Raw genomic sequence first — 24,030 nt, 5'->3', positions numbered from 1 at the left:
TTAAAGAAAGTTTTTTGGTCTTCCATTAAAAAATGGAACTCCTCCTTCATGTTTCCGCCTGATTGCAAATGGATGGTAAGTGTTGGTCTGTAGTCCTCTCCAAGATGCAACTGTCTGGGTTGGTCTCACTCCACTGTAGGTTCGTCAGTAGGGCTCTTTGGCACAGAACATATCTTCCATCACAAAACTGCCCAAGGCTAGTCCAGCTGCCACAGGCTTCAATGCATCCCTGAGGTCACGTCATTTTGTCAGGGAGTCTGGACCCAACTAACTGAGTTCTGAGAAAGTGGATCAGTTTGGTCTCTGTAAGGAATGCTGTCCCGAGAGTCACGCCCAAGCAGAGGGTCCCCACAGCAATGTGCGCCAGCCTGGCCAGCCAGCCCCGCTCACAACAGAGGAACACCTGGGGAAAGAAACCATCATCACTGCCTGGCCCCTGGGTCAGCACCTCCTTCCCCAGGGCAGCCCAGAAAGCATAGCTGCTGTCACTCCAGTTTCAAGTCAGAAAAGAAGATGGCAGTTATCAGGTCTATTCTGTTCCCACTGGTGGCACAGGTGATTATCCCATAGTTGTTGTCTTAGGCCTCTCTGGTGGCACAAGTGGTTAAGTCTCAACACCATGAAGCATGCCATAGCCACTGCAGACAAGTTCAATCCCTGGCCAGGGAGCGACCAACATGGTGCAGCAGACCTCCCCTGTCTCACCCTCTGCTCCCCTCAGCAGTGGATCCACCTGTTCTGCTCCCCACTCAGTCTCTGGTGAAACTTCTTAGCACCCTGCCCCGCTCCTGCCCCCCCTCCCCCCAACACACATACATACACCTCTGACCTAAACCCTAGCTCAAGCATAAATAAAACAAATCTTTAAAAAAAAGATATTGTCCTAGAGACCTGGGGGTGGCGGTGGGGGAAGGAGGCATACATTTGTCCAGCTGGTTCATTCAACCCAGCAAGAGGTACCTAGAGCGTGCGCTAATAAAGTTTGCAGAAGCATTTGGTGCAAAAGCTGCAGGGCATCTCACCTCTGAAATACTAGTTATTCCACCACTGAGAGCAAATGTTCCCAGGAGGGCCGGAGACAGGTACAGGCCGGCCAGTGGCCTATGGGGGGTCTTTTGGTAGTAGCCGTGGATGAAGAAAAGGCTCTGAGTGATCCGAATGCCCATGTTAAAGCAGTTGGCCAAGATAAAGCCCACGCTGCCACACCACTGGGTCAGGAGATAGGATAACACCAGGAATGAAGATGACAGGGCCAGCATCGTGAAATTGTACCTGGGGAGAGAGAGATAAGCAAAGTAGGGCCCGAGGAGTGAGCTGACACTCCGACCTCATTCCTGGTCCCTAATCACTGCTCCCTATGAGAAATCGCCCTGTAACCTTGGTTACCGGCCTCCCTCAAAGTAAGTAGACAGGTCTTCAAGTTGAAATGTAAACAGGGAGTAAGGTGTGAATTACCTTGGGTGTTTTCCAGACTCTTATACACCCATCCTTGTACTCTCTGTATCCCTAGAGCTCTTTGAATTCTATGACTGAATGGAGTATACTGCTATACTCGTGGCTATTTCCAAAGCCACGTGTGAGACCACTGCCCCAGACTCTAGTTTGCACCTATGGACAGGTTAGCAAGCAAAATCACTGAGCTTCTCAGTGAAACAGACAAAGATGGGAAGCAGACAGAGGCTGCTCTAAATGCTCTAAACTCTTTGAGCTGCCCCTTCACCATGCCGCGCCAACCTATCTCTGAGGGCTTTCAGAGCAATGAAAGCAGTATCGCAACCTAGGGGCCCCAAAGCCTAAGGGACAGAGGGTTACAAGGGTGATGCTTCTCATTAGCTACACCCACCTCTTCTATTCACCACTATGTCTTCCTCTCTGTTCCCTTCCTTATTGGTCTTATCCTTCTCAACATCATGCTATAGTGATATCTTAAGATACTGCCTTGGTACTTTTTGGCATTTGGGACAAGATGGATGATCCTGGTCAGAAAGTCATAACCAGAAGTTCATGTCAGAATCACTGTGAACTTTTAAAAATATGCATGTTTACAAGGGCCCATTGGCTCTGTAGGATGGAAGAATAGAGAGGAGGATGGAAATATGCTTTCCTAACAAGCTTCATGGGGGTCTCTAATTCATAAGTGGTATGAACTCCTGCCTGAGGTTTAGGACAAAGGTTCTGATCTGGAGTCAACAGATGGGAAAGTTGTGGGAAATGTGTCTGTGCATTTGGGCCTTCCTCTGAGGAAATGTGTCAGTGCATTTGGGCCTTCCTCTGAGGAAATGTGTCATAGATTCTCGGGGTAGGACTCTGCATCTCTAAGAAGCTCCTTGGTAACCTGCCACAGCACTGAGCAAGCAGGTGGAGGAGTGAGGGCCAGTCTGTCTGGTGCCTGCCTTTGCAAACTTGGACAAACATCACCCTTAGGACCCAGATTTCTCCCTCCACAAAGCGGAGGCAAAGCCCTATGGTGGAGAAGACTAACTAACGTGTGCCTGGGCCAAGCACCCCACAATAGTGGTCCAGGTGTTAGCTCTTAAGAGAGCCTTCTATAAATCCAAGTCCATAATGAAAGAATGAAGATCTGCAAGTTACTTCATTTTGAGTAAGGGTGTATCTTTAAAGTTACCCACCTGTCAACCTCCTCTTTGCTCATGGCAGCAAACGTGAAACACTCAGTCACTCCATTGATGGCAAGCAGGAGGACGTAGAGACAATAGGAACGTAGCAGAACAGGACCTGCAAGAAAACGATCCAAGACTCCAGAGCCCAAACAGGCGATACACATGCATCCCCAGTTCAGCCTGGCTCTCAGAGAACATCAGGACTGGGTCATGAGCCCTACTGCCATTGTCAATGGCAGACACATGCTGGAGCCTATAGTCTTAATTATTTGTAAGGCCTCCCAGCATTCCATGGCAATGACCAAAATAAATAGCTAAAAACAAAAGGATAATTATGAATAAATGTACAGACCTTTTGCTTAACAACTAAAAGTTATCTGCCAGCAAATAATCCTCACTTTTTTGGTCAGCCTGACCACCCAAAGACACCAGTGACCCTATATGTTGAGAACCTAAGTTGAACAGCTTCTGCAGAAAACACCTTTTGGGAAAGCCCCAGAGCCAGAAGCAATGGAGTGACAGAAAACCCACAAATCTGCAAGGAGAATCAGAGTCTGTATGTTTTCTTCTAATTCAAAGTATTGGTGTTCTATAGTTAACTACACAGCTCTGAAAAAATCTGCTAACAGAAGACTGAGAGCCTCAAAGATGGGGCGGATCCCCTCTTAAAGAGGGCCTTTATCAAAAGGCAGCCAAGCAATTTCTAGTAAAATAAATATTCAGACAACCTATGACCCAGCAATTTCACTCCCGTGGATAAATTCATCATAAATTAATACACACAAAAACACCTGCTCATGAAAACACTTGTACAAAGAGGTCCATAGCAGTTTTATTCCTCATAGACCAAACCAGCCATCAGCAGAAGAAAGAGAAACAAACTGGGCCATCTGTACAAAGAGAAATCTTCTCAGCAATCCAAGAGAAAAACTTACATTGAACCATGGAAAAACATGACTGAATCTTAAGAGCTTCCTATTGAGGGAAAAGCCAAATACAAAAGCATACCTAATGTATGGTTTCATTTATATGAAATTCTTTTTAAAGCGATACTAATCTATAGTGATAGGAATCAGAACGGCGGTTGCCTCTGAGGGACAGCTGACTGGAAAGGGTCCTGAGGGACCTTTCTGAGGTACCGGAAATGTTCTGTTATCTTAATTTGACACCAGTTACATGGGTGTACATATTTGTCAAAACCCATTAAACGGTACTTTTAAGAGTACAGAATTTTACTTTATGTAAACTAGACCTCAATACAGAAAAACTTTAACCACTGCAAGAAAAGGGTGGAAGGATTTAAGTTCCAGAAGCTGAAACTTATTCATGGTTATTAAATCTGTTTAATATAAAACACCCTTGTGCCAAGGGGACTGAACAGCTTTACTGCAGTCAAAAGTGTAAGAGGGCTATTAACAGGGCAGCAGCCCTGAGTGCAATAAAAAAGTTTTCCGTGGCCTCCCACGGGGTCCACATTTTATTATGTTACAGTGCAGAGTCGTCCTGCCCCCACCCCAGCTGAAGGACAATTCCAGTAGAGAGGCAGGGACAGGGTGTGCCCTGGGATGGCTTGAGGCTATGCCCAATGTGCTTCCCACTTCCCTCCCTCCTCAATCTGGCGGAGAGGAACGGGGCACCTCTCACTCGGAAATCAAAAACTAATGACGTGTGTAGGTCTATGTGAAATGGCTAGTGAATTGCTTTGAGACATAGAAAACACAGACTCTTGCATGAAACAGTAATTCCAGGGGAACAGCTTCCAGCCAATTTGGAAGAAAGAGTTTGAAATTGGGGAATCCAAGGAAGGAACCTAAAATTATGGACTGACTTGAGGGGTATTACAGCTTGAATGATATCCCTCCGAACAGTATGTTGAAGTCTTCATATCCAGAACCTCAGAAATCAGTCGTATTTAGAAACAGGGTCTTTACAGAGTCTCAAATTAAAGTCCTCATTATGACTGGTGTCCTTACTAAAAAAAAAAAAAAAAAAAAGGAAATCTGAACATAGAGAAGACACTTACAGAAGGAAACAGTATGAAGACATACAAGAAGACCGCCGAGAGACTAGAGTCCCATATCTAGAAGCCAAGGACTGCAGCAGACTCCAGAGGCTGGAAGGCACAAGGAAGCATCTTCCTCTAGAGCTGTCAGAGGGAGCATAGCCCAGCTGACACCTTGATTTAGACCTCTGGCATCCAGAACAGTGAGACAGTGCATTTCTGTTAATTTCAAGTTGTTAAGTTTGTCATAAATTGTTATCATAGCCCTAGGAAACTATTATAAGATCATAAAGAAAAACTGATCTTAAAAAGGAAAGAAAAGGGGCAAGAGAGAAAACTAAGAGATAAAAGTAAGAAACCTCAAGGAAGTTCAGTGACTTTTTCTGAAAGATGGAAAAGCTAAGCTTGAGAAAGATTCTTGAGAAAATCTCTAGAGCACTTACAAGGCCCCTAAATTGAATTCAGTGTTAATCCAAACAATATAAAGCAAAACCATAATATTCCACATTAAAGCCTGTCTGCGCTGTATACAAACCCCACATTTGGCGAGGCCAGCATAGACGGGGAGGGGTATCTCAGGGGCCACTCAGATCACAAGAAAGTTCACTTCACAGTTGGGGACAAAGACCAACATGTAACTGGGCAACAGCAGACACATAGAGACCCTCCCAGGAAGCCACAGGAGACCTTAGCGAGAGCTCAAGTATGGTCAGAATGAGAAGCAGCCATAATGAGACAAGTGCTAGAAAACCCTGCTGGGGTGGCGACTCCAAGGGAGCCCTGGCCAAGGCAAGAGGTCACAACAGTCCCAGAGGCCTGACAGTGGAACACCAAGCCATGTACTATTTTTAGGGACTGAGAAACCAGACCATTCTTAAGACTGCTCTCTCTAAAGATGAAGACTGAGAGCATATCTTTCTGAGTCAGACATTAATGATGATGACATAAACCACTAGAGACAGAACTTAACACCTTAGGAATCAACTAACACCACCCTTGTAGTTGATAACCCTATTCTCAGTGCTCAAAGCTGGCACCTTTCACTTGAATAAATGGATGACACAATTATAGCAGTTTGTGTATTGCCTGTGATGAGTTATTCTACCAGGAGAACCTTACAGTGATGGACAGCCTCTCCTCAGGGCAGTGTCCTGAGACCCCAATACACTAAAGGCTGTTGCTTGGTGATTACCTTTCTAAGGGGGTAGAGCGGCTGTGAAATAGTTATATCCTCTGTCTCTGCAAACTAACTTGCTAATGGTTTCCTAATGAAGCCTCACTACAGCAGCCTGATGGAAAAGTACTTCTCACAGCACAAGCCTTGGGAAGCTGCAAACCACTTCACTGGTTTCACAGCAGGTACTTCTCCCAACGTAATAACTTTTGCTCTAGTGGAGAAACTTGGCCTTTTCCTCCCTAATACCAAAAGTTTGGGCCCATTAGAGTGGAGATTAAAACATCAGGGAGGGCCCTCCCTGGTGGCGCAGCGGGTAAATGCACAGCACTGAGAAGCTAAAGCCACTTCCTCATGAGTTCGACTCCCGCCTGCCCCGGAGGTGACCACATGGCGCGGCAGACCTCTCCTGACCCGCCCGCTGCTCCCCTCAGCAGTGTACTTCGTAGATCTGCCTGTTTCTGCTCCCCACTCTGTCTCTGGTGAAGCCTCTCGCCACCCCTGAGCCTCTGGCCTGTACCCCAGTTCTGTATGAACAAATAAAATAAATAAATCTTTAAAAAAAAAAAAAAAAAAAACATCAGGGAGGTTTAAATGGCGTTTGAGGTCCTCCCTGGTGGTGCATGGGTTAAAGTGCAGCACTGCAAAGATGGTCATGGACGCTTCAATTCCTGCCCCGGAGGTGACCCACACGGTGCAGCAGACCTCTCCTTGTCTCACCCGCTGCTCCCCTCACCAGTGTACTTGATCAATCTGCCTGTTCTGCTTCCCACTCTAACGCTGGTGAATCCTCTCACCACTCTCACATCTGGCCTGTACCCCAGTTCTGTATCCATAAATAAATGAATAAATCTTTTAAAATAAATACATAAATTTGACAAAAACTGTCTGCAGTAAGGTAGGGCAGCAGAAAGACTTCAGGGTTCTTGTCTGGTGACTGGGGAATTGAAAACATCTTTGCTAACCTCAAGCTGGAACACTGCAAATCACCTGCCAGCTTACAGCTCAGCACACTGGCAGCGGGTGAAGTCCCTAAGGCCTACCAAGTTCTGGGAGATGCTCAGTGGCCTTGACACCAGGCGTTTCAAGTTGGACTCATTCAATACTTCTCTCCTTCAGAAAGAGTCACTGGATTAAGTATCTATTTTATTTGCCCAAAACAATTTTACTTCCTGTAAATGGCTCTGGGTTATCCTTCAGAGGTTTTTATACATTAGCCCCTGAGATTTATGTGGTGTTGACTGTCTTCAGATGTTTTTAGTACCAAGGGGAGACTCACTAGAGCCCGCTCTCTGCCTTTCTTCCTCACCCCAGAGGGAGCACAGGAAAGCGCTTGGCAAAAAACATTCTAGTCCTGAGAGGAAAGCCAAGGCTTTATACCAATTTCTCCAAGTGAGGTTGAGGAACTAATGGACCCACAGCAAAGTCTCTGGCTGCACCCTGAGCTGCATCTGAAGGAACCGTCCCAAAGCCTAGCCGCCTCCACTTTTCCCTACACTCACACAGATATCAACTGTGTGTGCACAGCGCTTGAATTTCCTAAGACTCTCTTATTTTGTCAGAAATTAGAGCAGATCTGGCAAACCTCTTATGCATACCTGATCCTGAGCTAAGCATGGCTCCTCCATAGATATCCAAAGCCAGTTGAGAATAGGCAAAGCCAAAAACGGTGATGGTCAGGCCGGCCAGTAGGGCCAGCTTAAGCAGAGATTCCAAAACCGCTGCGGCCACAGCAACGTCCTCCTGGGGGGAGGGAGAGCAGGGGGATGGAAGGAAGTTGGATGAATCACCAGCTAAAGAAAATCTGCACATCTAGCCTCCTCTCTTTGCTGTTTTACACATCATTCTTTTAACTGTGAGGGCCATCACTGTTTTTCTGTAGCCTTATGTTTGTTCCTGTCAATTAGCAAACAAATTCACACAAGAAAATGTGTGCCTCGAGTAGTGCAACTCTAATATCTACTTTGAAGTGTACAACAAGTTTTTAGCTAGCTTTAGTCTTGAGCTTCTCTTGATAACTATCACAAAATTCTGATGTTGCTGTCAATAGACACTTAAAAGATTCCTAAATCAGACTGAGAAGTATGTTAGCTCATTTTGAAAATATATTTTGCAAAGTGTCTTCTAAGACATAGAAGTTGACCCAGCTTGATTTTCATCCTGAGTCAGATATTTTCAATGGTTTTAGAGTGAAGTTTCTACAATGAAATAAATTCTGGATTAAATCTCTTTTTCTGTATTTACTAACCAGAATATGTAGAATTACACAGAGAAAATGTAGCTCTGAGTATTTCAGTCCTTATGAAGCTTAAACAGCTAGTGCAGTGAGTGAAAGAGCCACATCCTTAGTAGTGTCACTCCAATCTCAGCATCCTTTGATTCACTTTTGGTCCTTGAGAATCTGAAGATTCTTACTAATCACTAGACCATTCTTATGACTAAGACTAGGCCACTGGAAGAGGATCTGTGCGGTACTAGGAACAAGTGGAGCTTTGAGAGCACTGGATCAAGAATAAGGTCACAAAGAGGAAAGAGATGAGAAGGAAGGGCCAACCAAGGGAGAAGGCCATGAAAGCAAAGCGCTCAGGGTCCTGTCATTGCTTGATTGTGACAAAATAATGAACCCTAGAAGAAGATTTTAGCTCTAATAGGAAGGAAATAGGCAGATCCACATTTCTGTCTGTTTACCTTACACTTAAGAGAGAGAATTCACTTGAGAGACAGTGACATAGAACCAAGATTACCTGCTTCTGAAGTGTAGCCTCCTTTCCTCTCTCCAGCACCTTAGCAAAGAATATATAAAAACTCTCCTCTATTGGCTGGAAAATTAATCTGGCCACAAGGGAGCCAAGATTATTCACTATATCATATATACCTATTAAACAAAAAGGAAGGACAATCTTACACATTTTTCTATTTGAATTTCACGCACATAATTTTTTTCCTAATTTTTAAAATTAAACTTTTTGAGATCATAAATTTGATGCATTTGGAAAATTAAGAAAGCCCAACTACCCTTCACCCCATTTCCCTGAATAGTAACAGCTTGAAAAGCCATCTACAATATCACAATCAGGATACAGTCAAAACTTAGGGCCTTTCAATCTATCACCAGCACTTTTTAAAACAAAGGTCAATAAAGCCAAGTTGATTTTCTCTTGTTCTTCTTTCTACTGTTTTGGGATTACAGTAAAAATAACTATATAAAATAATACTGAGATCGATCTAGTCAAACAAGCATGGGGTGCATCTTTGTGATTGTGATGGTAAGTTTCCTTTTCTCTTCTCTCAGCACCCCTGACCTAAAATGAGCAGCACAGGAAGCAGGGTAAGATAGGGGATTTCAACAGACAATCTGCCACCAAAGTCACACATGAGGAGACAGGCAGTCAGTATACTCTATATTTACAAAGACTTACATTTTTCAGTCTTCAGGACTCTGTATTTTATAATCTTCATTTTAAGTAATTTCAGGTTCAGTTTTTCATTAAATGTATCAAATTTCAGAGGACAGTATTACTTTCCTCTACTAACTACTAAATAAAGGTAGCTAACAGTATTTATCTTTATTTAAAATGCTACACAATTCCATCTTACCTTGATCGCCAAAATTTAACACATTCAAAAATGTCATCACATATCTCTCACCTAAAAATGGAAAAACACAAGTAATTAGCATTTGAAATGCACAGTCTTTTCCTGTTTCCTTTTACTGCCTATCAACTTTTCTAGTTGGCAAATATTCCCACAGGAGAAAAATAAGGTAATCAGTTATAAAGACATGTTCCTTGATCTAGTGTTGATTTCAAACAATTTCAAAATAATAATTTGGAATGTGCTGGGGACTTTGTTGTCAGCAAATCTCCAAAACAACTTAATAAAACCAGTTTAGTAAGTTAAAAAAAAAAAAAAAAAAGAATGGGCGCTCACTAAAATGTTAATAATAAAAATGATTGTCCCAAATTTTAAGGGAGGTCAGATAATTAAACTCTGTGACATAAAAGTTCCACAATTATATGCAGAGACCCATCAAAATGTTCCTTCCAAACTGGAGAAAGTTCTATGGAGCTGATAAGGTTCTGGAGCCCAAGTTCATGATTCAAATCTAAGACAGTCAAATGCCTTCAAGGCCGTGACACCAGTCCAGACAGAGCCCCAACCCCGGTTCCTTGAGCTTTTTTACCCACGAGTAGAAAGCACTGTCGTTATGGAGAGGGAGCACTGGAGACTGCCATAGCCCTACAAAAGATATTCTCACCTCCCTTTGCTCCAAGGGGAGAGCATGATTAATACAGTAGAAGCAGTGATGCTCTCTCAAGCTCTCTTGGCTCTTGCCTTGCTGCAACTTCCCAGCCGTTGCATTTGGGGCAGGGACCTCTGCCTGCACTAGTTCACAGACTGCATTTGCCCTCACCATTATCTCTGCACTATTTCCGTCTATCTTTGCTTCTAACTGTGCTTTTGCAAATACAATCTTAAGTCAATCCTGCTTTCATACCTTTGTTTGGCTCTTAAAAATGCTCAGTTCCTTCGGTCTGCCTATGTGTCTTTTACAAACTGACTTCAAGCTCTCATTTTGGTCTTCCTTCAACAACCTTACCCCCATCTCCCTTAACCACACTGTTACCCTTCAATACCAGGTTTTATCCCCTCCAGGGTTACACTGAGCCTGTTCATACTTCCAGTCTCAGCTCGTGGCACTCTAAACATCTAGAATGGTTTTTCTACAGGGATGTCCATCTTCTGGCACAATAGAACTCGTCTTCCTACATTCTATAACTCCTGAGGACAGAAGCCAGGTCTCTGTGTCCCTGGTTTCCTAGCAGAGATCCAGGAAATGAGATGGCACTCAAGAGACTCTGGTGAGTACACTTTTTCTAAGTACATCCTACATCAAGTTAACCACACAAATGTGCCTTTGGTCAGAGAAAGAACTCCTTGAGGCTATGGCCTGTGACTTCTCTGTGTATTCTCAGCTCCTGGCACACAGTAATCAGGAATGTGGACGCAGAAGGTAAAAGCATATACATTTTTGCTACTACAATGAATGAGATCAACTTTGTTAGAGCTGTAATTTTTTGGTAAAATAAATCAGGGGGTCCTTGTCAAGCCACTCCCAATTTCAGCAGGGATCTGGAGGCCCTCTGTGGGTCAGGCTAGGAAGGCTCAAGCGTGGAACAAGGTCTGTCTGCACCATATTCAAGCAGACAGATCTTAGGAGAGACCTGAGTACAGCCTAACTCACACCCAGTTAACTGCAGCTTAAGCCCACACTGTAGAATGGAACCGTAGTCTCATTTGAACTGCTTTCAAAACTTGAGGGAAAAAAGTACACATAAGCAATCTATCTTTCCAAAACAACCCCTATTGCTTTTCCTGTTCTAATAATAACATGAACTCGCACAATATACAATTTCACCACAGCTACCTTTCTTTATTAACAAAGACTTGCTAAATACCTATTATGCTCCAGGCTTGGCTGGGTGCTGTGGACACTCTCTGCTCTCAAGACCTTATAGTTGAGGCACCTTTACTGTCTCTCCAAAAGCTCTGTCCTTACTTCTCCTGTGAACAGTTCCACTTTTTTAATGGCCATATGACCAGGTTAGAAAGACATACTCTCAAAGCTCACAGCCTTCAGATGCCTGTTGGTCCCATCCTTCAACTCATAGATGGGAACAGAGAGGCACAGGGGGAATTAAAATATAGATGGGGGCAGGAGTGGAAAGAAAAATAACAGGATAACAACAATGATGGTTGTATTATAAGGCTGGAATTGGAACTTTTTTCTAGTTTCCAAAACTTTGTAATAGATTCTATTTTTTTAATTTATTTGGGATTCTATTATTTTTATAGTTAAAAGATAATTCTGAAAAATTATCTGAATAATTTTATCTGAAAAGATATTAAAATGTGTTCAGTAATAGTATGTCTATAGTATAGACATAATAAAATTACATACAGAAAAAAGCTACTACCTTTAGCAGCTTACAGCAGCCTCAAATCTCATTCTTTGAACTAAAGCTGGGTATGAAGAAACTAGCACATATTCATAGAAAAACATGATGGACTTTCAGCTCTTTGCTGACTCTGCATCAAGACCTCTGTCACTGATGAAAGGACCTAAGGAGTTTAGGCTAGATGGCGAATTCTAATCTATATCCCTGAAACCTATGTAAGTCAATGCTACTTCAATAAAATTATTTAAAGAAGTTGAATCTTATTGGTTTAAGGGGAAAAAAGGATGAAAACATGGCTCTTAGAAAAAGTTAAAAAGGGCCCTTCTTGGTGGTGCAACAGGTTAAAGTGCAGCACTACAAAACTAGCCGCAGCTGCTTCAGCACGAATTTAATCCCCCGCCAGGGTGGTGACCCACATGGTGCAGCAGACCTCTTCTGTCTCACCCACTGCTCCCCTCAGCAGTGTACTTCATCAATCTGCCTGTTCTGCTCCCTGCTCTGTCTCTGGTGAATCCTCTTATGGCCCCTGCACCTCTGGCCTGTACCCCTGTTCTGTATGCATCAATAAATAAATCTTTGGGAAAAAAAACACCACCCATATAAATATATATATAATAAAAACAGGAAAGGACAACAAAAAGAAATTATATAGAAAAATTTAGCACATGATAACGAGTATGAATAGCTTTCCCTTTTCCAAATTCTCTGTAACCAACAGAATACTTTTATAATACATTTCATTAAATGATATACATAACTTGGGAGTTTTTTGGGTTAATCTTGGATTCAGACAAGTGTAGGATCCTGCAGAAGTTATATAACCTCATTGACCCACAGTTTTCTCTGAGACAATGTTTTTCTTAGAAGGCTTTGGAGAGATTTAAATTAGACTATTTAAATAAAGCAGCAAGCTAAGTCCTTATAAAAAAAGCTTTCCTGTACTTACCAAAAAAAGCTCGCATTGCTGAGGTCCTCTGCCCAGAGCCTCGAGACAAAAGGTAGCCTGGATCTAGGTAACAGGCCATTCTGACTACACTTGCTTGCCTTATACTACAGTTTTCTCACAGCTGAGTGACCTTTTACTTACCTTCTGTCAGAATCTGTTTCAAGAAAGATTGTTTGAAAAAACTCCAAGTTAATTTAGCTTCTTTCCAATTTACAAAAGCCTAGAAAACAAAACAAAAACTCCCAGTCACAGCAAGTCTAAGAATACAGTAATGCTACATAAGAGGCAAACTCATTTTAGTTCCTAAATATCAACTTGGATAGCACTGTGTAATTTTTCATTTAATGTTAAGTACAGAAGACGACAAGTACTGGCAAAGAATCTACATTCCTAAACACGAATACAAAGGCTCTAGGTGGAAGGGCATCTCTGTAAAGGGCCTGCCCAAGCTTCATTCACTAAGACCCCTAAAGAACTGTGCTGCCCAGAGGTAGCTGGGACAGGTAGCTGACCACATCTAACACAGACAGCTAGCAGTCAGTTCTTTCCTTAAAAATTATCTTAAGCATTCTAGACTGTACAACAAAACCTGCTTCATGGACTCTCTCAATGCCATATTCCGTCATTGTGCAAATGCTGTATGTGCAAATGCTGTATGTACACACCTTGCTTGTATATAAAAAGAAAAGAAAGAAAGAAAAGTCCTCCATTCCAGGTTAGTGAAACTCAGAACTGATATAAGAAGGAGAAAAAAAAAATTTGATACAGTTCTTCCAAAACTCCTAAGGGGTTTGGAAACTGCCTATTTCCTTTTTTTTTTTTTTAAGAATTATTTATTTGTAAATACACAAACTGCCTGTTTCCTAAGGGCAAGGAGGGCAAGAGGGAAGCAAACGCTGAGGCAGAGATCAGTCTGTAACAGAGCTTGAGAGTCAGCAAGTTAAACGCAAAATGGAAGAGCATGGCAGTTGGCTGGATGTGACTTCTTTTCTACCTCCCCCAAATCATTCCCAGAGACCTCCTCTGTGGAGAATATTAAGGATGTTCAATCTAGGAGTTAGTTTCAGGTTGAAAAGTTCTGATAAATGAAAAAGAGATGCATTTGAAAGGTGGGATTTCAAAAGCACTTGAGAGGAAAGGGGTAAAGCAGGAAGGCCGCATCCACTTTTTCTGCAAAAGGTCAGTTTTAGCTGTGGAAGCTGGCTCAAGGGCAGGCCCCAGTTATGAGTGCCCAACGCTGATCCTGTAGAACAATGCTATCCAGGAGAAAAAGAATGCAAGCTACATATATTTCTAGCAGTGAAGAGTAAAAATAGGTAAAATTAATTTTAGTACTTTTCATTTAACCCAAAGTATTATCATTTCACCATGTCATCAACGTAAAAAATATTAGAGGCATTTCACATTATTTCTCCATATTAAATCCTTGAAACCCAGTGTGTATTAAGCAGTTACAGCTCATATTTCAAATGTTGTCCAGCCACATGTGGTTGCTAGCTACTGTTTAACACAGGGCAAATCTAGAGCACCCCTTGATACCAAGGGCACTCATGCCTTCATCTCAGAATCATTCTTCTAGACACAGTAAGGACAGGCTTGGGTATTGCCAAACTACACTGCCTTCAGGACACCACTGGACCTGGAACAGATGCCAATGGGAAGCTCTAGGCCGGGGCTGAGTCTTCCTTAACATGCTGCTAGACAACCTAATACCGCTAGGGGGCACTGGGAACCACATCATGCCAGGACGCCTTTCTGCCCTGGAGGGGAGCTGTGAGCACAGGCGCACTATTTCACACTAAGTCCCTCCCCGCCCCATGCCAGCTTTTGGGGGCGGAGGCATCGGGAATGGCTCTTTTCAAAGATAACAGTCACAGTTTGCTACATGAGGTTCTTCTAAAGCCTACTCGTGTGTGGGCTGTGAATGGATTTGGGAAGACGAGTGAGCTCTTTAAAAAAATTTTAGAAAAATGAAATCATGATAGTAAATCTGATCTAAATTAGGATTCCTTTCTCCTAATGCCTTTCATTCAAATGGACCTCTGATTCAGAAGGAATAGCCTCACTGCTTCATATCTTTAAAATGTTTATTAAGGAAATAGAGGCAGGAAATCAGATCAGAGATTGTTTTTTTTCTCTGAGGCATCTGCCAAGTGGTAGCAAAGAAGTGTAGAACTCCTGGAAGCTATGGCAGTTCTATGTTTAAATTCCTAAGGAATGTAAGCGTCTTACATAGGGCTACACAATTTGACCTTCCTAGCAGCAATGTGTAGGGGCATAATTTCTCCATATCCTTGCTAGTATTTGTTATTTCTGTATTTTTGATAATGATAAGTCATTTTAATGAGTCCAACCGAAGCCTTACCTCACGCAAGTGCACCACATCCAGCCAGCAAGCAAGTCTGAGCAAAGGGAAAGCAGGTCAGCACCCAAGGGAGCAGTTCCCTAAGTGTGTGACAGGCACCATGGCATATGAGCGCGACTCCAGAGCCCATGACCCCATGTGGCCTTGACCCAACAAGAGCCAGGAAATAAAAGTCACTGACGTTGCGGAGTAAGCAGAAAAAGATTATGCCTCACTCCACACATCAGCATTCCGAGTCTTCAGAGGTCTCGATGGAAAGTGGGTCTCCTGAAAGTCGGGCCTGACATCACATCAAGGCGCCACCCAGGGTCCCTGCTCTGTCAGCCCCCTGGACTGCCTGCCTTAGAGGTCTGTCCTGGGGAAACCAAGAGACACTGCAGAATCAAGAGAAGAGCATAGTGGTTGCAGCCTGTACTCTACTGGGATTTAAGACACTCAAGGAGCCTGTTCTAACTCTGTCCCTCACCAGGGGCAGGTATTTAGTCCCTAAACCTCTTCCTCAATGCTAAAACTGAAATCACGAGATGGTCAGCCTCACAGAGTTGTCATAAGCATTAAGTAAAGCCTTTGGGCCTAGCACAGTTCTGAACTGGAGGGATTTTGCCCCTCTCCCTTCCACAGGGACATTTGGCAGTGTCGAGACATTCTTGGTTGTCACAACTAGAAGTGGCATCCAATAGATTAAGCTAAGAATTCTACTAAACAACCTGTAATGCCCAGGGCAGCCCCACAACAAGAGTTATCCAGTTCCGGGTATCAGTAGTGCCAAGATGTAGAAACACTGGTCGGGCACCCAGCAAGTACTCAGTAAATGTAAGCGATCCAATTATCTTTACTATTACAACAGTAAACAATAAAGCCATAACTCTTCACCCAAAGATAACCAGCGTTTGTGATTAAAGTGATGAGAGAGAAAATGCATTACTTACTCTACCTCTTGTAACACTGGGTAACAGATCTGTCATTCTGGAGACAAGAAGAGTTTTTTGCTTGGTTGACTGTGAAGAGCCCAGTAACTTTGTGAAATAAATAACATAGCAAAGCACAAGAACTGCAGTATAGAAAAGCTGAAAAAAGAAAATATTGATTTGAAGTTAGGCTTTTTTAAAAATTAAAGCCCTACTGCTTTACATCCTTGTTAATTCTTTGACATTGTAGGATTTTTCCCTTCATGTGTAGTCACCATAGCTCTCCCACCACTGCACCCACAGTCCTCCACCATCATCCACCATGCTCTCCTCAGCCCTCTCATTCTTTCTGATCTATGGTCAGTTTTCAAGGGTGGGTCATTGTCTGACCCTTTGTTAGGTTTCTCTCTATTCCACATATAAATGAAACTATCCACTATTTCTCTTTATCTTTCTGACTTATTTCACTTAGCATATTCCTGTCCAGCTCCATTCATGTTATCCCAAATAGCATGTTTAGTTTTTTGAACACTGAGCAGCCTTCCATTGTATATATACCATATCTTCTTTTTTTTTTTTAATTTATTTTAGATATAAAGGGGAAGAGAGAGCAAGAGAAGAAAGTACCTCTTCTCGATCCACTCAGCTGTCTGGAGGGCATTTAGGTTGTTTCCATATCTTGATTATTGCAAACAGTGCTGCAATAAACATAGAAGTGCAGGTTTCCTTTTAAATTAGTGTTCTCTCGGTAGATTGCTAGTAGTGGAATTGCTGGGTTGTATGGTTAATTACACTGCTTGAATATAGGCATAATTAATACTTGCCTATAAATTTGACCTCTAAGGCCAATCAAGAAATAGAACTGTTTTAATTAACTGCACCTCCTATTGAGCAATACCTCACCCACTGGAAAACAGCAGCACCCCCTAAGGCCAGCTCCACTGTAGCATCTCTGGGGAAAGTATTCTACACACTTCCTCTGACTGGGAGAACAGAAGTTCTTCAGGGCAGGCAGAACAGAATTTCCTTGACAGACATTTATTAGTATAATCACCACCAAAGTGTCAGATAGGATCTCAAGAGATTCACATTTAGCCAAAGGATTGACTTCCCACCTAGACAGCACCCTGTGCGAACCCATGTATCCCTGCTGGACTAATCTAACTTCCAGGGACGTGTTGCCATCTAGGACTGGGAATTCTCCATAAACCCTGGAAACCTGGGACCTTATGATTACAAAGCAGAATTGAACTGCTGGCTCCCTCCTCTCTCGTCAGTACAGGACAGGGCAAGAGTTACTGCAGGATAGAGGGGGAAGAGGAGTGATGATATGAGGACCCCTCCCTCCACCACTCTGCAACAAAAGAATGGCTTCTGGCCAAGAGCAGCAGTCTGGGGGTTTGTGTGCGGGATGAAGAGGCGAATTCAAAGAGCCCCTGCTCACAAACTCCCTTCCACCATCTTTCCCCTGAGGAACAGGAGAGCACACAATTTCAAGAACAGGACCTCCAACCCTCAACCTGGAAACAGCCAGTTGTTCCCAAAGTAAAGGCACAGAACAAGGAGTAAGGAGACTGTCAGTGGGGCAGGCTTGGGCTCCCTCCTCTGCTCTCCACACCCATGCATGCCTGGGGACAGAGTCTACTGTCCACATCTTTCTTCTTTCCTGCCTCAAACTGGTGAGTCACACCACTTGAGGCCAACATCCTCAGTGACAAGTACCCCCAGCAACCCCCCTTCTCCACCTCTTTTCATTTTCTCAGTCACCAGAGCCTGGGGAAATGTTAATACCCTTTGGGTAGTCTTCAGACAAAGTACCCTAATACTTGGTTCACTAAGGTAACACTGACAAATTAAACCATTTTAAAGCAAGCAACTCAATAGTTTTTAGTGTATTAGAACTCAATAGTTTTTAGTGTATTCACAACGTTGTACAAACACCTCCTCTGCTTTTGATTCCAAAACATTTTCCACCATTCCAAAAGGAAACTATATCCATTAAGCAGTCACTCTCCATTCCCTAGCAACCAGTAATCTGCTTTGGGTCTCTATGGACCTACTTGTTCTGATTTTACATATTTATGGAATCATACAATGCATGGTGTTCAGTATCTGGTTTCTTTCATTTAGTATAACATTTTCAAAGTTCACCTGTGTTGTCTCACATCATGGTATTTCATTTTATGGCTGGGTAATATTCTATTGTACAGCTATACTACACAATTTATCTATTCATCAGTTGATGGATTTTAGGTTGTTTCTGCTTTTTGGCTATTGTAAATAGTGTTAGGATGAACATCCATATACAAGTTTTTGTTTGAATGCCTATTTTCAATTCTTTTGGTTATATACCTAGGAGTAGAACCACTGGAAGCTATGGTAGTTCTATGTTTAAATTCCTAAGGACTGTAAGTGTCTTACATAGGGCTACACAATTTGACATCATTCCTAGCAGCAATGTAGAGGGGCATAATTTCTCCATATCCTTGTTAATATTTGTTATTTCTCTATTTTTGATAATGATGGTCATTTTGATGAGTAGCAGCAATACTTCATTATGGTTCTAGTCTACATTTGTCTAGAAACTAATGAATGTTCAGCAGATTTTCTCATACTTATTGACCATTTATCTGCATATCTTCTTTGGAGAACCATCTATTCAGGATACTTACTTATTGTTTACTTGGTTGGTTTATCTTTCTGTTGTTGAAATTTAAGAGTTCTTTGTATATTCTAGAGTGATCCTTTGACAAATGATGCTGTGACCCTGGAGGGATGCTGGACAAAGGGGAACCCCAGGGCCTTGGGTGGGGCTCACCTTCTATTAAAAGGTGCTGTTAGCTCTGAGTCCTCTTACACAAACAGAGAATGTACCAGAGAGGAATCCTCTCAGAAGTCTTATGATAATGAAGCAAATAAAGTCAGAACTGCCCCTGCTGGCCCATGCCATATGACATATCCAGAGTTGGAACAATAATAATCAGAAAGGCATACTGCAAGTGCCTTTTCCAGGAAGAGACAACCAATAACTGGTGTCTCTGTGGTCCTTGTGTCCTTTAAGGAAGAGTGCATCAAAAACACTGAATGCTGGGCCCTCCCTGTGGCACAGCGGGTTAAAGCACAGGACTAAGAAGCTAAAGCCACTAGAGCAGGAGTTCGATCCTGCCTGCCCCAGAGGTGACCCACAGGGCATGGCAGGCCTCTCCTGACCGCCCCCCCCCCCCCGCTCCCCTCAGCAGTGTACTTCGTTCTGCCTGTTCTGCTCCCCACTCTGTCTCTGGTGAATCCTCTCATCGGCCCTGTACCTCTGGCCTGTACTCCAGTTCTATATGCACAAATAAATAAATCTTTAAAAAAAAAAAACCACTGAATGCTGAGAACTATAATTCCAGATCTAAAAAACATGGCAAAAACAATTAGCAAATAACTTTCCTAAACTGCTTTATTCTGTAATTTTAAATCTAGCTTTTGTATTTCACAAAAATATTTGAAGTTTTTCCCTGGGACACAGGAAAGATTTTCACATAACTTATTACTAAAAATTTTAAGCTGTCTTCTTTTACATTAAGAACAATTAGAACCACATTGTATTTTAAGATATTTTGGTAATTATCTGCTCTTAGATTTTGTTTTTAAAATTAGCATTTGTATGCTAGTTATATTTTTATTAGAACTAGAAATATGAACTGGAACTAAGAAGAAATGAAAAATGGGAATGAAGTCAAAACTGCCAAAACTGAAATTGTACCTGAAAAAAACTCTATCCATGCCCTCTGAATTATGTGAAATTTTAATCTATGTTTAAAACAGGCCTGGCAGAGTTTCCTCCTATTCTGATACAACTAATTGAAATCACAGGAAAATAACACACATGCAACTTGAATTCCACCCTACTCCTTCACTGCCTTTTATTTCTTCTCCGTAAGACTATTGGACAATCAAAGATCAGTCTGATAAGGCCTTGCCCACAGAATGTCTAAAAGAGTTTTTATGTCTGACAATGAGACTGAGACATGGCCCTCAGCAAGGTCACCTGTGGAGACAGCAAAGGGCATGGAGCAGGATGGACAAGGCAGCCAGCAGAGAGCATGGCCAAGATCATCTTTCTAGAGCTTCTAGTCTATCCTGCATGAGAGATACCATAAATGTAAATCAGGTAGTAATAGGGACCAGAAGAGAGACCAGGTGGAAAAACAGAGACCAGGTGGAAAAACAGATTATATGAAAGTTAAAAGCAATAACTGACCTGGGCCAAAGAGAAAATGTATAGTCCCCAGTGAGGCAACCACAGCACAAGAAGAGCTGTCAGCAAACTCTTGAGGATCACTGACAAGCTCTCAGCAACCACCTGCAAACATGTGGTGAAGAACACACTTTAAAAACATTGCTAAAAACTGGCCCTCCCTGGTGGTGCAGCAGGTTAAAGCACAGCACTGAGAATCTAAAGCCGCTTCTGCATGAGTTCGATTCCCACCTGCCCCAGAGGTGACCACATGGCATGGCAGACCTCTCCTGACCCGCCCGCTGCTCCCCCCAGCAGTGCGCTTCCTCAATCTGCCTGTTCTGCTCCCCACTCTGTCTCTGGTGAAGCCTCTCACCGCCCCTGAGCCTCTGGCCTGCAGCCCAGTTCTGTATGCACAAATAAATAAATCTTTAAAAAAAAAACTGCTAAAAACTAAAGATGCCAAGGAATGACAAATAGAGAGGGGTTACCCAGAGGTGAGGTGGGGGTGAGGCACGTGTTTGGACATAGTGAAGTTGACTTGGGTTGGGTAGAAGGTTCTTTGATCTTCAGTCTATTATCATGCTGTTTATGCAGATGTTATTTACACTTGTTTGTTTGCATATATCAAATTATGTATTTTAAAAGATGAAAAGTCATCAGCATACCATGAAATAGATCATTAGACAGATCATTAGAAAGGTCAGAAAAAGCAATCCTCTTAAATTATTATAAACAATTTCCAGATTAGCAAAACTTTTTCATTAATAGAACAGCAGAGGGCCCTCCCTGGTGGTGCAATGAGTTAGGAAGCAGCACTGCAAGCTAGCCACAGCAGCCGACTCAGTGAGAGTTCCATACCCCACCCCAGAGGTGATCCACATGGTGTGGCAGTCCCCTCCTGGCCTGCCCGCTGCTCCCCTCAGCAGTGTACTTCGTTCTGCCTGTTCTGCTCCCCACTCTGTCTCTTGTGAAGCTTCTCACCACCCCTGCACCTCTGGCTTGTACCCCAGTTCTGCATGCATAAATAAATATTTAAAATAATAACAATAATGATAACAGAACAGCAGAAGTAAACTTTGCCCAATCCATCTGACAAATCTTAAGTAAATGAACTAAACTGACCATGTTGCCTCTTTCCAAATATCTTTTTAGATGTAGGCCTGAAAATCTATTCTCTTCTTGGGAAAAAAAAAAGCCACAACACTATTTCCCCTATTCTTCCCATTTCCCATTCAGAGGCAGAAGGGAAACTGACCTTCAGTTTGACAAACATGTGTGCTTGTGCCAAAACCCAGAAAGGCTCTCCCAGAAGTTCCACCACTGCCGAGAGACCAAACAGCACCACTCCAGTTCCATAGTGGGGGATGACATCAGGATTCGGCACCTCGAGAAACTGTAACCAGACCCAGCCCAGGAAAAAGGACCAAAACACACCCAGGGGGACACTAGAAAAGTGAAAACAAAACAAAACAAACAAACAAAAAAGTTTTTTTTTAACATGCTAAATGTTAAATGTTAAAATGGTAACAAAACAGAATCATAATAAAAATTGCTATCCAGGAGTATAATGGACCAGGCGAGAAAATAATAATAATAATGAACAGCCATATACCAGAGACATTTTGTGGGGGTGGAGTAGGGGATGGGATCAAAAATGGGGGGGGGGGTAGGGAAGTGCATGGCACACAGGTGACTCAGTGATGGAAAACCCATGGGGATTACAATTGAGATGAAAAAAAAAAGTACAAAATGATGTAAAAATAAACTGTTATATTATTTTTTAAAAAATTGCTATCATTTATTAAGACATTTACTTATTAAGGCCAGGAACTATGGTTCACCCCTTTATCTTAATGACCCTCACAATGATCCTCCATCCATCATTATCCCCATTTAAAAGATGAGGAAACTAAGGCTGACAGGTACTGGGTAATTTGACCAAGATCATGAACATTAATAAAGGGCAGAAACAGGACAATTCCTGCTCTAACTCTAAAGCCTACATTCCTAGCCACTGTGTTATACTGACTGACTTGATAAACAGATTCCAGAAAGAGTGTGCCTGTTGTCTATACTTAGAATGACTGAAAGATTGTACACAGCTGGTTCTTGCACCCCAAATAACCAATAATCCAGCACACAGTATCCCTTCATATGTGTGCCATAAAGAAGTAAATGATGGTTGTTAGTCATTCCTCTAGTAAAATGAACACCTACCAGCTCCTATGACAGTCATTTCCACAAGGCAATAAGGAGTTATGCAAAGACAGCATTGGGAAACAACCTCAACCACCAGCTCCCTGCAGGAATCTAATTGCAGAAAAGCCATTATAATTTTTAGCTGATGTACTCAGTCTTCAAGAATATTCTAAAAGGTTCAGAACTGAAATCAACGTAACAAAACTGAAGAAATACATAATGAAGCCCCTAAAAGGCTTTCAAAAAATACTAAGACTTAGTGGTTGTTAAAAGCACAGAAAATACTACAGGGGGGAATATTAGGAATAAAAAGATGGCACAGTCCCTGTGGAGGCCAGCGTGGTTACCAGGAACAGCAGAAACAGTCTCCAAAGAGGATAAAATAGGACTAGAAACTGGCTCAAAACCCCCTACCTGAACCCTCCTGCCAGCTCCCATCATCCAGAAGGAAAATTAGCCAAGGAGCTCCTTCTGTACAGAAGCTCTCCCTTCCTGCCCCAAGCCAAAACCTCAGAAACCCACTGCAAAACCAAAGCTGAAGAACTGAGCTGTAGGCCCGAGTTGCCATTTCATTTGTAACACTTACTACAGTGGCCTTTGATCAACTGTCTCCTAAAAAAGCACAACTCACCTGAGCCAAAGGAGATTGAGGGTTTGACTCCAGTCTCGCTGGACACTTCCACTCAGACATGCTCTACGGAAGGCCTCTCTGGCCAGGAAGATGGTGGTGGAGTAAAGTAGTGTCAGCCTATAAAGGAAAAACCAGAAATCGATAGAGATTCTAGTTTTGTCATAGAGAGAATGGCTGAGTTTTTGCCAGCAACAAGGCAGAAAAAAAGGCTCAGTTATAAATCACTGATGGTGATGTGGGTGGGTGTTTTTACTAAGACTCCCCCCCACAAGGCCAATTGACCTGAACAACAATTTGGAACTAAGCAAGAGACAACTGACTGTTGTGCCATTAAAGAAACTACAATGGTGGCCCTCGTGAGTGTCAGTATGAGATGTGGCCCCAACAGCAAGGAGACCTCTTGGTCACCCTGAGAGACTGGTGACCCTGAGGCCCTCTTACAGAAGCTGAGGATCTGGACACAGAATCCCAGACTGACCACATGGCTGCATCATTATAAGCTGCTGCAATTCAGGGTGCTGAACACCTCCAAGGTGGGCAGCACCAAGAGGGCCCTGCTACACCTCAGCAACAAGTACTAAGGTTTCCTTTCCTCACAGGCAGACAAAGCCAGAGTGGGGATTGCCCAGGGCTATAATCTCTGAGGTTGGATCACCCAGTGATTCTGTGCAACACAGTTAATGAGGAGCCTGAATCACACCTTTAGCAGTGGAGGAAGACCATGTAAGGACTGCAAAAGCAAGGACCTGTCAATTTGTGGAGACTGACTGGGCAGGGAGCCAAACTGCTTTAAAGTCTGAGTACCTAGGAAGATTTTGGCTCTTTTCTTTCCTCCTTTTAAAATATTATTTCTAAAAGTGTAATCCCGGCCCTCCCTGGTGGCACAGCGGGTTAAAGCACTGCACTAAAAAGCTAAAGCCGCTTCCGCATCAGTTCGATTCCCGCCTGCCCCGGAGGCGACCACATGGCGCGGCAGACCTCTCCTGACTGCCCGCTGCT

At 42.8% G+C, this 24,030-nt stretch overlaps 1 protein-coding gene across 1 annotated transcript in view; it reads right to left on the bottom strand.

The window, feature by feature from the left end:
- Window positions 1–24,030, bottom strand: part of RFT1 (RFT1 homolog (S. cerevisiae)) — a 30,574-nt gene continuing 6,544 nt past the window's right edge. Inside the window, exons 3-13 of the mRNA XM_004676065.2 lie at window positions 23,032–23,148; window positions 21,457–21,646; window positions 20,223–20,324; window positions 15,998–16,135; window positions 12,845–12,923; window positions 9,395–9,445; window positions 8,542–8,672; window positions 7,396–7,540; window positions 2,631–2,736; window positions 1,023–1,272; window positions 1–403 (exon numbers count right to left, since the gene is read on the bottom strand). Coding sequence (XP_004676122.1) covers window positions 236–403; window positions 1,023–1,272; window positions 2,631–2,736; window positions 7,396–7,540; window positions 8,542–8,672; window positions 9,395–9,445; window positions 12,845–12,923; window positions 15,998–16,135; window positions 20,223–20,324; window positions 21,457–21,646; window positions 23,032–23,148 — 1,477 coding nt within the window. The 3' untranslated portion in view covers window positions 1–235. The remainder of the gene's footprint in view (window positions 404–1,022; window positions 1,273–2,630; window positions 2,737–7,395; window positions 7,541–8,541; window positions 8,673–9,394; window positions 9,446–12,844; window positions 12,924–15,997; window positions 16,136–20,222; window positions 20,325–21,456; window positions 21,647–23,031; window positions 23,149–24,030) is intronic.

Source organism: Condylura cristata, unplaced genomic scaffold (genome assembly GCF_000260355.1).
Source record: "Condylura cristata isolate star-nosed mole 26May11 unplaced genomic scaffold, ConCri1.0 scaffold00004, whole genome shotgun sequence".
Taxonomy (NCBI): domain Eukaryota; kingdom Metazoa; phylum Chordata; class Mammalia; order Eulipotyphla; family Talpidae; genus Condylura; species Condylura cristata.
This window is presented reverse-complemented; position numbering and strand designations above follow the sequence as displayed.